General features: G+C 33.1%; 1 protein-coding gene across 1 annotated transcript in view; it reads right to left on the minus strand.

Annotated features, from left to right (window-relative positions):
- The window catches only part of LOC137924260 (5-hydroxytryptamine receptor 1A-alpha-like), a 40041-nt gene extending 29160 nt beyond the window's left edge, over positions 1–10881 (minus strand). Inside the window, exon 1 of the mRNA XM_068767641.1 lies at positions 10573–10881. Coding sequence (XP_068623742.1) covers positions 10573–10751 — 179 coding nt within the window. The 5' untranslated portion in view covers positions 10752–10881. The remainder of the gene's footprint in view (positions 1–10572) is intronic.
- Between the last annotated feature and the right edge of the window lie 5153 nt (positions 10882–16034).

Here is a 16034-nt window from a genome sequence, read left to right on the forward strand (position 1 = left end):
CGTTTTGCTGACAAATGATCGATATATTTTCATTTTTAAAGCTTTTACACATCTATTACCAATCACCCTGTACATATCATAAATTGAAATATGCTAAATTGACATATCTAAATTAGAATAAATATTTTAATCCAGATTTATTTATATATTTCATTGGGACACTACCAAGCGTGATAGTTTCGTTGTGCGTGTTTGCATTAATAATGTGACTTCTTTCAAACATGGCTGCGGGTCGATTTTTTACAATTTTCCTTCTTTAAGCATGATATCGCCGTTTGTAACGGTCTTTTGGACATATAATATTATCAATTATTTTCTTGAATTATTTAATAATATTGCGGGCTATATTAGATTTAACGCATTAATATAACAAGTCATTAATGAAAAAAAAATCTTACCGTTTTTTATTAACAGAGAAAGCAGCCGATTTTATTATGGCCTATGGAATTTTTGTTTCGTAATATATCATAGATTTATATTGACAGAATAAATATTTGATTCGTGTCTTCTCTACAATCGAGATAGTGTTTCGGGTTGAGGAATGCGCGAACGAAAGTCGCCGATACGTTTTGTATTGCATAGAAAGCTACAACAATCTATCAATCAAATTAAAAATAGCTTCAGCTTGTATGCACGAATAACACTTGCGTTTCTATCATACTCGCGTTTTTCGTACCACGTACGATGTATTTGTAATAATCGATAATCACGAGAGCTGAAAACGCATTCAGTTTTATTGTTCCAAAATTTTAATCAATATATAAAATTTAAAGTTCAAATACGCTATCCTGTCGCTCTTAAATACATATTTCATTTAACGTAACATTGACACTGCAATTTGTAATTGCCGTTCAAATAAATAGTTTAATCTCCATGCTAAGTCAAAATCGATTGCTGTCAACAAGCGATGGTTTTTAATCTGTTAAAAACGTCATGTGTACGTCAGCGATAACGTCATTCTCTAATAATAAAAAACAAATTTCACATTTGTGTGCTCAATACATAAAGTTAAACTGGAACATTAATTACAATGGTTATCAAATAAAATAAACAATGAAATGTTCGTAATAGATCGGTTAGGGAATCTACCGATACAAAATTAAAAGTAACATAGCATTTATATATATGTATATGACACGTAGTTTAAATAGGAAAAAAAGAGATCTACATTTCGCCTTGGTTAAATATACATGATATAATAGCAAAGAGCGAAATGTAAATGGAATCTTCGACCCCATAACTACATGACAAAACCTTACATCTCAGCCACTGTTCACTAAATGTGTAACAAATGTTACAAATAGCGTTATCCCTTCGAAGTTAAGTCGTTATAAAAACTCTTGAGGTTATCTAACCGACCCCTGCCACCTATATGGTACACGGAACTTATGTAACAACAAGGAAGAGTGTCTGTTACTATTAGTTCAGCGTCTATAAATACTCTAAAAGTTGAAACACCCGTGTCCAGACCGAGCTTGTGTTCATTTATTACTTATATCCAAATGTAATTACATATAACTTCTCATTTCTCCTATTTATTAATTCTGAAATAACATGCTATGTGCTAAAGATATGTTTCAATAAATATTAAATCATAATAAAAACAGCTTATAGACTGTAGCTCCTGTAATTTAAAAATGCTGTAATGTGAAAATGTTTACTGCTTTTAGAAAGTCAACGCCTTATACCATTTAAACTCAAAAATAATAGTTTTTTTTATTGATATATTCTGTAAATGTAAACATTACTTAAATTTAACATACAATCTTTTTAGACAACGCCAATTGCCATATTCATTATTGGCTACAGAAGTGAAGAATAGAATACATTGAATAAATTCATTTTATTTATTTAGTTATAATCTGACTATAGTAATACTAATTACAACGACGAATTTAATACCTATATCATTTTTTACCAGTCATAATTTAATGAAGGTGGTATAATCGGTATATCATAAAAGAGATTAAACATAAAAGAATTAAAAATCACATTAAAAAAGCAGTATCAATATGCAAAATATACATAATACATAATGTATAACTGTAGCGAGTATAATAAAATCCAATTAGTTGTTTATATACCCGGGAATTTCCAAAAAAAGTCCCATAAATATCTATGGAGAGATATATCATAATCGCCACACTTGGCAGGCGGGTTGGCGATTGCAGTGTAGTATTATGGATTGCAAAGGACGCCACTGCCCCCATCCTCTTGAAACTCATTTGAGATCAGTGGCAACCCTAGATAATTAATTCACAATGATAAGATTGCATCCTCGGAATCGAACCTGCTACTTACAATCGCATGTCTCTGTTCTCTACCGGCGTACTACTACTGATCAATGAATGATAAATTTATGATATTTAAAAAATATAAAACCGGCAGATATACAATGACCCGTGCGACGGTCAAAGGCGATGGAAAATTTGTATTAGAACAATAGAAAAGATACATTATATCGGTGTCGAATAATGTTAATGAAACATTGTTTCGTCAACTTTATACGAATAGTCTCTGTTATGCAAAAAATATCGTTCCGAAACAATGGTAATATTTTGCAAAAGTTAAAAAAAATATTTAATATCTATACAGACTTACCTAATGATGACAGTACAGTTGAACAATTTAAGTAGCATTTTTTTACGATAATTAAAGATAATCATAAAATTTGAATAATTTTTTTGTTAATAATGTAAATTTATACAAAAATTGTTTATGAAAATAAAGTATATACAATCTAACAGTACGAAGGTATGTGCATGGATATGAAATAAAAAAATGGAGATCGGGACAGAAAAAAACTGCAATATATTATAATTCAATTTTGATATAAACAACATGTTTATATTATGTGAAGACTTCATACACGTGCATCTGTTGAGTTCATTATGGCTTTATATAAGCCACTAGACCTTAGCAAATCTAAAAGGGGATATTCAAGGAATGACGGAACTACTCGAAACATTCCAAATATAAACGCAATCCAGCACGAATTTTCTGGATCTAGATCTTCGCCTCTCTATTTATCTCACGCCTGTAATGGTTCGATGAGTCTAGGCATAATCTCAAGTGGAAATGTTTCTAGTTATTGACACACATATAGTTGTTTTTCCCGGGCCTGTGCAATGTCTCTGTCAAGGTATAAACGGGCTTTAGTATCTCAGATGTTTGTTATTGGCTGACAATCTATCGACCCCATTTTGGCACGACCTACGAACATTAAATAATCAAATTAGTTGATGAAACCCGATTGATCTTGACGCACCGATCTCTGGATAATAAAAACGTCTGATTTTTTTTAATTCTTCGTAATTTAAGCATGAGAAAATTTCAATTTTACAATATGTAATGTATTTCGACACATTTCTTAAAGTAACCAATATTCTTATGTATTAAATTTTGAAGCGCAGTTAATATCAGGAAAAACAAGATTGCAATTAAAAACTTTTATACCTATTTACAATCACTCTATATTGTATCAATTAATATAGGAATCCCCAGCATATCAAAAAAATATTCCGTTAATTAATCATGCAGATATTCCACTAATGCCACAATATCGATATCGTTTCAATAATTTCGATAATCGATCGCAAGTCGTTAATGTGACGTTAATGATCATAAAAGTGTGTGGAATGTTTGTTTTAATACTTCACAGCTGTTAACATTTTTTTTCAGATTTTAGACATGTTACGCGAAAAGATGGATAATAGGGATTAAAAAGCCATTTGATTATGAAATTAATATATATTCTTATCACGGGAAAACATGTGACTTTTTATCAAAATTAAAGTTATTTCGTAATGTTCAGTAGAGTAATATAGAGACAGACTCCCAGGGTTTCATAGGAGACTCCACGGGGGTCTACATCGGTATGACAAAAAAGGGGTTTATAATTCGTTTAGTGGGGTCCTCATTAACTTAGAACTAAAGTAAAGTGTTTAGGCAGATGTTTAAATATAAGTGAGAATTAATTGGTTCCCTATGCTGTGAGATGTTAAAAAATAATGATGGATGAAGTCAGTTCTTTCATAAGCCAACTTTACTATTTTGAAATCCACTCACAGCAAAATCAATCAATTAATAACCATTTAATTCTCACTTTTTTCAACAATTATTAATTCGTTTTTGGAACTCAACCACAACGCAAATTTTTACAATTAGATGATATGACGGTGGTAGCTAGCAGGAGGGCCACCGGAATTTATGAGGAATATCTGCTCTATGGTAATAAACATCGAAACCGCAAGTACATAGTTACGTACCGAATCATATGCATCTCAGAACAAGGCTAGTTGTTAGAGTGGTTTCTTCCATTCAATTAAATCAGGGTTAGCTGATTATAAACAAAATGATTTATAATTCCGATAACCAAGCTCGCCCGCAATCGATTTACGACCATTTCGTCCTCTTTACACAAGGACTCTTATTGTTTACGAAGTAACATTATTTCGAGTGTTTGAACATGTTACCGGGTCAATGCCTGGGAGTTCCTTTACGGGGATATGTTATGCGACCGGTCGAACCGGGTGCCATTTATGGAATGATTAATAATGTGCAAACAGTACCCGTGACGCAAAAACCTTTATTTTAATATCAACCTAAATTTCACATTATTTATTTTATTTTCACTGTAGTATTTTGTGTACTTATGGTATGCCTCCCCTGCCTCCTTGCAGGCGGAATTACATATAATCTTGAGAACCTAAGATAAAATCTATATCCTAAGAACTTACCTGACATTTACTCTACAAAATAATTATTTATACTGAATTTATAAACCTCTACCTATTATTTATTTCGGTTCACAAGAGAATTGTTTGTAAGAGTAGATAACATAACGAAATAATATCATTTGTTTTTTTTATTTTTGATCATCGTGTACGCCAAGTTGCCCGATTTTTTCTGAATTTCATGTGTTGTTAATATTCAACATATATATAATACGCTGACGAAAGACCCGGGATGCTGGTCGCCTCCAACCGGTGCTATTGGAAATATATGGGATGGGCCCGCGTCCTGATGGTGATAGTATAAATGTTTTTTATTTGTATTTAATCTGTGCAAAAATTAATCATTTCTTTTTCTATTTCATCATCAGGCTCTATCCTTGTAATACGTTTGCCTTTAAAATTAATAGAATGTGATCGAGATATTAGGCAAGCATTACTATCACGTCTAATTGTTTTTAATTCGTGTGCAACTGAATTGTTTAGCAACATTTTCATTAAGTGTTGTTTAGTTGCTAAACAGTTTCAATAGACAGGCCGGTGGGTATAATTTACAAAGCACACGTTTTGATCATATTTCATCATGTCTATTGCGATGAATACACGTAATAAGTTAATATCTAATCTAGAATTTGTCGGTGAAAGGAAAGTTACTCTTATTGTCATTGGTGAAGGCGCGCCCCTGTTTGTCTGTTATATTCTACACATTTTTCTTCGTATCGGTGGCGAACATTCGTTTTACCTCATGTAACCTTCGCATGTTTTCGATTGGATAGTTTTAACACGCTCCTACGTTAAAGAAAATAATCAAAATTAATATTTCAACTACAACTACAACGTCTCTCTACAAATTATTTTTTACGACTCTCTTTTTTTTACTTGAGATGTCAATGTCAAACTATTGCTAATCTGTATTTGGTTGCAGAACTGTGGTACAGAACCCAGCTCAGCTCTCATAACTAAAGCTTAAAAAATTTGAACTTTTTTAATTATCCTAAGTATGAATCTTATATATACTAGCCGTCCCCCGCCCCCTTGAGATTATTCGCATTGCCTCTTGAAAGTGTGATTTCTTATATTATGATAGTAATTTATTTCATATTACGATTCCTATCGTTGCTGTATGTTTGCACTTTCCTAAGTGCAAATTAAAATATTAGTAACGAAATTGTCTGAAAATTTTAATTTTAAAACAATTTAACATACACTATAACAAACAACGAAAGAGTTTAACTCGTGTAGAGTCCACTTTCGATAGCTCCCTTAACAACCAAATTACCTCCCTGTGGGGCGTGGGCCTCGCGTTGGGAAACAATGATTTATTCGAATTTAATACAAAAAAAATTTAAATGTTTTAATTAATTATAATTATCGGTTATTTTGATTAATTATCTTTGCAAAATAATATTCACGTAACCATTTAAACAAGATTCAAATTCGGAATTGCCGAAACTATAAACGTGTTGTTTCGCGTCATAAATAAAGGAAACAACACAATCGATGTTGCAACATCTAATAAAAGGTGAACGGGAATTCTCCACGTTGTACCAAAGTAAGACGTAATAGCTGCAAGTAACAGGGTTACTAAAAATCATATAAAGTAAATGCCGACATAACTGGCCACATTTAAAAAAAGACAATTTTTTTACCCGTTTAACGTAAACAAGGATTACCAATATTTTTATTTGTAAAATAATTATTACTTCATAATGTGTAACATTGTGTTTATTTAAGACAGTTTATTTAAAAAAAAAATTAATCTCTAAAAATTTATTTTCACTCCAGTATCTTTTTTGTGATGAATGGTCACAGTTACGTAATTGGTATTAAATTTCCGCAGGTTTTAGCGACTAGGATGTAGAAAATGAGTAACCTTTGCCTCGTTTTTGATGCAATGGTTCCGAAACCGTAGTACTGCGCCTTAGGGAAATTCGTCATGATGGGGCCGCCGCTGCGAGCGTTAAAAGCGGAGGCGCTTATGCTCAGAATGAAGCGGCCGATATAGCGGTTTTGGTAGCAGTATAGCAATATTTGAAGGCTTTTTCAGGAGCTTCAATTGGGGCTGTTGCATTATTATATATTCTTGGTTTAAATTCCTTTCTACGACACATATAATACGTCTCATATAGAAACAGATGTATACATGCAGCGATCAGATATGCATTTTTAATAGATGGTTTTCTTGGTAATTTTTTATTGTTTCCGTCAATTAATGCTCTTTATAATGGCACTAATAACGACTGACCTACGTCAATCAAAATATTTTATACGTGTTTTTATTTTTTACTTTATTAAAAATAATTTCGGTCGATACAAATTTTTCAATGTTAATGACACTAAAAGCCTATGAGGTTTTTCCAACGGAATTAGTACCTAACGTCTTTGTTACTTTCGACCTTATTACTAAGACTGTAGAGTATATAATGTAGTGTCAGATCTAGTTACAGGGCTAGTACCGGATGACAGATTTAAAACACGCATAAATATATGCCAGAGACAGTTACCATTTCCAATTGGCCGAGTACCAATGGTTTAGGGTCGGGAATCTGACTCATAGGCTTAGAATGCAATGATTTACTAGCTGAGGTAACAGAGCAGGCCTATTCAATGTAAACATTAGTGCGTTTAGCCAGTAGGTCAGCGAACTCGCTAGCGTAGAAAGTGAACTGTGTGTTTATGATAATGCTTACGTATTATGTGATAATGCAATTAGATCATAGGGGACAGATGCTTCGGTGGCACAGTTTGCACTAGTTGTGATATCTTTTGTAGATATTGGTTTACAGTGCTTGTTACAAACAACTGTGACATTTTGACGTGGTTATTTTCGCGCTTAGCAACTGTTGAAGTACTGGGTTCAATGAACTCTTAATTTAAAAAAAATGACGAGGCGAGAAGCGCGCACCTCCACCTGATGGTAGTCGATCGAATTATGCTACCCCATGAAATATTAAATAAAAACTGACGGATCTAATTTTGAGACTATGGTAGTCTTGTAATCAAAAATAGTAAAAGTAACCAAAACGTATCAATATCTTCTATAATAGATTATATGCTTGGCACGGCCAAACATATTACCGAAAGGAATTAGGCCTATTGACATTTGGCAGAAGGACTTATCATCGATCGTTCTCTTTTGTCATTGACAACGGACAATTATATCCTTGTTTATTACAGTTACACTGATTAGCTTTGAGAGTTTTTTAATTAATCATTAAATTTATTTTTCTTTCATATTATTATCAACAAATGATCATTTTTCTGATCACTTATATGCGTTGTTAGAAGAATGTTATAAAAATCCAATTAATAGAAACCAGAATCAAATTATGCTTTCTTATAATGACGTCCTTCAATAAGCTACGAGGGTTTCAAAGGCGCCCTGGACTGAGATGAGTCCATATCAAACTAAGACAGGTTTTTTTTTGTGATTAATCTCACAATATATTTGATGCGATAGAGTTAAAAATAATTAAATATTACTTATGAACAATAGCCAAATAGTCTTTTCGACGATGAATCTATCGATGTCAGTGACTAGACGGAAAATGTTGACGGCCTCAGACAAAACAGACCCGTCTCAAGTAAATCTTTCGTCTTCCAAAACCTCACGTACAATATTGTTTATTACAAATATACGAGATAATATCGATTCGGTCTCGTATAAAACAGAGATATCATCTTTAATTTGCATTCTGGAATATTCAATTTTGTATGTATAAGTTTACGTAGCGACGACAGATGTCGCTGAGGATTGGTGAAATTAGCAATTCTCCGGTGAAGTGTTTACAAATATGCGCGGTATTCACAATTAAGATAAACAGTGCGATGTGTTTGTAGTGGACGATCATACTGCGATTAGCGAACGATTATTTGCGGGTCATGAAGTAATAATTCTGTTCTGAGTAAGGACGAAGATGACTGTGATAGCGCAGAGGAAGTCACCCTTAAAAATGTCTAAGCTGATTTCAACAAAAAAAAAAAACTAATAATGTTTGTCAATTAAAAACAACATTTAAGCCAATTTCTGTTTTCCTTCTTAGGTATTCGATTCTAGAACTCAGAAATGTTTCATAGCATGGATGAAGACGACAATTTTTTTTACAAAATAATGTTAATTAAAAATTTGATTAAACTTCATTTAAAAATTATTTTTGCACACAATAATAAAATTGAGCATTATAATTATTTGTACGTTATCTTTAATTATATACATATATTAAGTATTACTTCTATAATATTTAAAATAATGATGAAAAAGTTACAAGCAATTTCAAATAATGTGTTGGTAAATTAATAACAATAAATATCAAATTTGTTATCACAACAAAATATAAATAAATAAGAGATTCAATGGCTCCCAAACTGTTAATGAGTTCATTCCAAATGGCAATTAAATTCTACAATATTATTTTATTGTTCAAGTAGATATCAATAGTGGAAGCTAACTTTAATCTATTTTTATAACCTCACTTTTTAATTTTTAAAAATAAATAATGTTGAGTGTTAAAATTTTTTAGGTTTCAAAGTGGGTGATTCATATGAAAATATATATGTATATATAATTATATATAATGCAGACACGTGTAAGCGCTTTAAGTGCAACATCCAAGTGTAAACTGTAATTAAAATAACACTAAAAATGTTACGACCATTAAAATGCTAAAAGTTCTCTAAAGAAGTGATATCTTTTGATTGCTCAATATATATTTTAAGGTTTTATATGAATTCTCGACTTTATTATCAAAGTTATTAAGTAATTTTCTCAAATTACCGGATGACTATGCATTCTGTACATGTAGAGGATCTAGAGTATAGTTAACGCAGTATCTATTTATTACAAACTCTGATAAAAATATTGTATTACAATTTTTGAAATGCAATAATTACCTGGTCATGACGACTTATGAGTTTATGAGTATAATAACCAGTTTTGGTTTTTTTTTTCATTTTAACAAATTTCCTTTTTTTTCGTTTTATCGACTTGGTAATGCGTCGATTTGCAAAAGGAAATCCTTTTTTGGTCTTATCACACACGTAGTATAATACCGTTATATGAGCAAGCGATTTTATTATTTCGTATCCCTGAATAATTGTGGTTTATTCTAAATTTCTTACAGTTCACTAGACATTAGAGTCTAGTTCGAGTCTGTTGTTTTTGTAATCGAACAACATAAAGGACTATTTTTTGGTATTTCCTGATTTTATTTTAATTATTTATGCTTATTTTACACAGATCATGATGGATTATGGATGTAATTTCTTTTTAGGTATAATCAATAGAACAAAAAAAAAATTGACGCAAGTGTACCAGGTAGATGGACTGTCCGACACTAATGCTCTAATAATAATACTAGTATTGGCTCCCAGCCCGAACTGTGTATGTACTTCAGTAAAAAATTGAGAAACAAATATCGCTTTTGTCGTCATCTTCCAATATTTCGCTTTTCTATACATACATTTTCACTAATGAGCAGCGGACAAATGGCTATTAATAGTGCTGTGCTTTTCCACCAGCCGTTGCTTTATTTAACGAAAGTGCGGCTTAAGCAAATAACAATATATCGATCTTAAACTTTAACACTTTTCCAATAAAATTGATTTTTACTTGCACGCGTCTAGATTATCGTTAACTTAATCGGCCCCCGTTAGACTCGATCCTCTCACTTGTAACACATCGAACAGACAGATGATTCTACAATAAAATTTCGCATCGAATTTAGAAGCCCGTTCGCCTTGGTAGCGACGGCTCCACTTCCATATCCTGCACGCGACCTTATAATAAATACGGTTAAAAGTTATCAGATCGAATAAGAACAAGTTGTAAAAGTTAACTCACCGATTGGAAATAGTCCTCAGGCCCGGCCGCCTACAGAATACCAGCAGCGCCAGGGAGTTGGCGGCTGTCGACACCAGAAATAAGGCGAGGAGTACGATCTCCTCGACGAGTCGGTCCTTTGCTTCCATCCCCTCTGACATCAACGCGCGTCCAGGAGACAAGAAGGCCGACTGTTCCATTCAAAAGTCATCACTGTACCACTCGAAAACACTTCGCACGCAATCTAACACTCTCAGTTCGTTATTGTCCAACTGCAGTTTAGTTCGCGTAAAGTTTTGAGAACACGCCGGTCGGATAGGCCGCGTCTTTCTCGTAGCGCTGTCGAGTGACAACTGATTACTGTGAGCCGCGGCGCTGGCTCGCTGGAAGCGTGGCCGTCGTCCCCACTTTGCCGCCGGTCGTCTGCCGACGAGCAACGCTGCCGAGCTGAGGCAACCCCAGCCATCGCACAACCGACTTACGAACGCTGCGAACGCAAACTTCCCTTGTCACATTGCCACTCTCACTTGACGACATACGAAACGAAATTGACCGCCGTTCGTTACACACGAAACGCTTACGGTATTCCTGTGTCCATGGAAACCTACTCAACTACTTCCTGCGGATTTGTGTTTATACTTAATAATACAGATATCTATATGAATAATAATGAAACGTCAATCGTGTTGTTAAGCTCGGGAGAAACTTTACCAATTATTTATCAATCGAGGCTTGTAATTAATTATTTAACTAAGCGATTTAATTATTTTTATGTTTTGTTATTAGTCTATAAGCTGTCTTTATTATTATATTTCTAAATAAATAAATATATTTGGCAAATTTTTCACATCTTTGTTATAATACTAGGAAGGTTCTTATGAAAAAAAAAAATACATAAATTTGTCGAGAAAAAGTTTTTTTACAAAGCTTTCTTTTCCCGTATATACCACAGAAAAATTTTATCCTGTCAAAGATTTGGCGTTAATCATACCCAAACAATATGTACTTTAAAACCTTATGACGGAGAAATCACTTTACTACGTGAGTCTTACAGTGTGCGAATTAAAAAATATATTTTTGGAAGCCATTGTTTACTATCGTACGTGTTATTTCTTTATTGTTTATATTGGACTGATCCTATTTCTTTTGGTCTTCTTTATTACTTCCGGTTACGACTGGCACGCGACATACAGTAAGTACCAGGTGAGGTAAGCCTTGGTTACGAAACTGACGAGCTGCTTCCACGCCGCCCTACACCACGTCTTCCGCCTATTGTAGAGCGTGCGTAGCTGGAATTCCCATAAATTCTTTGACAGTTAAAAATTTTCTGGGGTTTTTAACGAACTCTAGGTGTTTTACAATAAACTTTGCTTACTACAATTAGTTCGAACAAAGGGAGTATACGTAATGTCGGCATTATAAATAAAGATAAACTTGTAATACCTTTCTCTACGTTTTATCAAATTAGTTTCTGTTTTGTAGGAGCCGTGTACAATATAACAATACATATATAAGAATTATTGTATATTACATTTAAAATATTTTTTTAACAAACTTCTGTAACAGTGTATACAATTTTTATGTGATAAAAAAGCTTGAAAATGAATTGATTTACTACTGTATTAAGGAAACTATAAAATTGACTACCAAAAAAACACATCTGAGTTTATTGTTTCTCTGATCAGGGCGTGATATATAGGATCATTATATAGGATCTCAATTTGATTATAGTTTTTTTTTTTATCAAATAGTGCTCTTATAGGTTTTTTCTCAGGACGTATACAAGTGGTCACTGTAAATTATTTTATGTGAATAATATAAATAAAAATAATAAATAAGGACCTTCTAGTGGTCAGTGTTAATTTAACCAAAATTATTTTATCATTCTATTTAATTTGTCCATTTTAAATAACATATGGTCAAACAATGCACAGTTCATTCGACATTTTATAATGCGTTCATCTATCACAAGAGTCAGCTGTCAAACGTAAATACTGGCAGGTGATAAATAAAGCCCTTAAATAGATGATCCGTTCCCATGTACTTTAAAATGGTGTATAACACAGAATATATCTGTTTCAAAATAAATGTCAATCTTAACTTAGCATTTCTTTTACACGTACTAAATCGGCAATTATAATAAATAATTATTTTTCGTAATAATAGATCGTTAAATAATAAATTACTTTTTCATTTAAATGTCAAGTACTTTAAATAGATAAATAAATTATAATCCATGCGTATTTAATGTTATGCAAATTAATTAGATTTTGTAATTATAAGACTTAAAACTTAAAAATAATAATAATTACATACATAAATTAGCAGACAGTTATACTTTATTTAATTAACTATAGATTGAATATATCTTAAAACAGACAATGTTTAATGGAACAATAAAAAAAATATTAATTATCATATAACAGTAGAATTAAAAATTATACTCGAAACAGAATCTTACATAATTCACAGACAATTATATAGGGTTGCCACTAACAAGTTTCAAGAGTATGGGAAACAGCGTTCTCGGCGTACCATAATACCACACTGCAATCGCAAACCCGCTTGCCAAGTGAGGCGATTGTAGTATATCACCACTTAGATATATTTCGTAGGAGACCTTTGTCTTGCGGTGAACGTTGATGCGTTGAAACGACACGTTGCTGCAACGTGATGTTATGTTTTTTATTGAACTGACGTCTACACGGCGAATTTTTCAATTTTTTCAGTATATTTTTTTGGTTAACATTTCCATATACACCTGTCCCCCGATTTACACGGTAGATACGTTCCTGAGAAAATCGTGTAAATCGAAAATTAAAAATTTTCAAGACAAAACCGTGTAAATCGAAAAGCTTGCAGAAAATGCATAATTTTGATATTTAACAGTTGTGATTTTTTTCAATTTTTTTAGGTGTACACAGAAATAAAAATAAAATGCATTGACAAGTTAAAATATTTAATATATTACGGAAACACTTTTTTTTTATTTAATTACAACACATTAAACAGAAGAACCAACAATAAAACCAAAGGTGTTTTATTATCCTTTATCACTGCCAGAAATTACTCTCATTCTTTTTTTCGGATTCGGACTCGGATTTCGAATTCACTTTCATCACTCCAAGTTATTTGTGCCGATTCGATGTTAAAATTGAAAGTTTTTACTAATCAAATTTTTCTTGCAGAAATGCTAATGGTTGTCATTACCCGTAGTATTTATATACGTAGTAAAAAATTATAATATATATATATTTTTTAAGTTCCTTTGATATCGCATATATAAATTTGTAAGTGTAATTTATAGATAAATATACTCGTCTTTAACATACGTAGGTGTAATGAGGACGATGACAAATGCTGGTCAAAAGACTGATCGTACTAAAAGTATGATCTCATGCAGCGGTTATCGCCTAGCGTTTTAAAACCGTACGCCATACCACATACCACAGAGTAAATATTTAGACATGTAATAACTACTAATTAGAAGTTTTATCATGTAAACTTCTTTTAGAGCAGTGATAGATTAGTGAACTACAAAAATCGCGAGTTCGAATCTTAAAAAACAAATACAATTTATAAACACTACTACATTCCTTCCGTTTTCTTGTTCACTCACATACGCCATTCGATAGCCAACCGATCTTCTTGGAATCGAAGTCCGTTAGTATATAACAGGGAACGACAACCCTCGGTCATACTAGGTAGAAGCGTTGTGGAGTTTCTTCTGCTATTTCTCACAGTTCTCACGCTTTCCAAAGAGGTTGTAGTGATATTAGCCAGGCAATAGTAGCCGACTAAGCCGAGATTAGACTCTTTCGGGCGCTTGTGTTGAAATGCTAAACGGATATTATGAACAAAATATAGCCCAAGCCGAGGTTCCCTCGTGGGGGATCTAGGCTACCTAGTTACTGCATGAAGCATCTACCCAAGTCAGGCTCGATGTCTTCCCAATCCGATGAAGTAGTAGTATGTGGCGACCCGAACGAAGGCTTTACACAGAGGCTTTGATCTTCACTACTGTAAAAGAGGTCTCAGGCTAGATGCTATCTGTGCGCTGCTATTACAATCCCACGGTATCTGCAAATGCCATTTGGATAGTGACAATCCGTTTGGCAAAATCATTCATAGGAAAAAGACTTTGCTTAGGATTGAATATATTAAATATCAATATTTATTTATTTATTTTTAATATTCATACATAGGATTTTTTTACGGTCTAAATCTAGATTATTGGCTATTGACGTTTGCAGATACCGTGGACTTTGGGGAGACAGATCGCAGAAGAAACTTAACCTAAACCTCATTTATGTAACTTATCTGACAGTTTACTTCAGGATCGCGGCTCGGACCGCTATGTCACATGCAATATTACCAACCGCCGAGATTTAAGATCGCTTGATAGAGGCTTCAGCGCAAGGACATTCGAAAGCAAACCTCAGATTGGGATGACTATCAATACGTGTTTAGCTTTCCGATTCAAGAGCACCCGAGGAGACTGCCGTAATAAATAATGTAATGAAAAAAATAGTTTTCAAGATTCTAATTATTAATTATTGAAATTAAATTGATTGTTTATTATTGGATCAGTAATAGCCCAGCGACAGAGGACTGAGACTTGTGATCGCATGTGGGGGTTTGATTTACGGGATACGATCTTATACAATTCACACTTTGTGCTTTAATTATATACGATTGCCACTGCTCAGAAACAAGTTTCCAGATGATGGGTAACAGCGTCCTCTGCGTACCATAATACCGCACTGCGATCACCAACGCGCCTGCCAAGCTTGTCGATTATAAGTGCATCATCCCATAGATATGTTTATGGAAGGCCTAAGGCTTGTAAAGGATTAGACAAGTCTTCTGTCGCATTCTTAAGGAAAAAAAAATAATTTATTATATTTCAGAATTATTATTAAATACAGGATGAATGAAAATAGGTGTAAAGCATTAAAGCCTTTTGCTGATACATGAGCTATACATTTACCCCTTAATATTTTACCTTTATATGTCGTCCTGTAGAATTCCAACGGTAGGGATTCGAACTCGCAGCCTTCGACCTAATGTCGCAGTCAACCTCTAAGTTTACAACGCTATAAGTAAATGCGTATGACATTCATCGTCACTCAAAGAAAGCGTGATGTACTTTCTTTTATACACGTTTTTATACATGTTTCTTTTAATTAAAATAATGTTTATCTTTCTACCTCGTGGAACTGAAAACGCCGCTTCAATGACATGCCACTACCACGTGTAATGTAGATACGAACCGATGTGCGATTTTGAACTTTAATCATTGTTCTGTAGTTTTGCATTGAACGATATTGTTTTAGAACTAACGGCGGTCGTTCGATAAGATTCAAATTTGTTTGAATTAGATTGATGTTATGTTTTACTGCTTAAAATATATTCGATGTTTAGACTCATATAGGTCGCTCTCATAATAGGCTATATAGTATTTACAACATGTGTTAATGATG

The sequence above is a fragment of the Battus philenor genome, unplaced genomic scaffold (genome assembly GCF_028537555.1).
Source record: "Battus philenor isolate CCGP_79_NKW_IND1 unplaced genomic scaffold, ilBatPhil1.0.hap1 SCAF_23, whole genome shotgun sequence".
NCBI classification, from domain to species: domain Eukaryota; kingdom Metazoa; phylum Arthropoda; class Insecta; order Lepidoptera; family Papilionidae; genus Battus; species Battus philenor.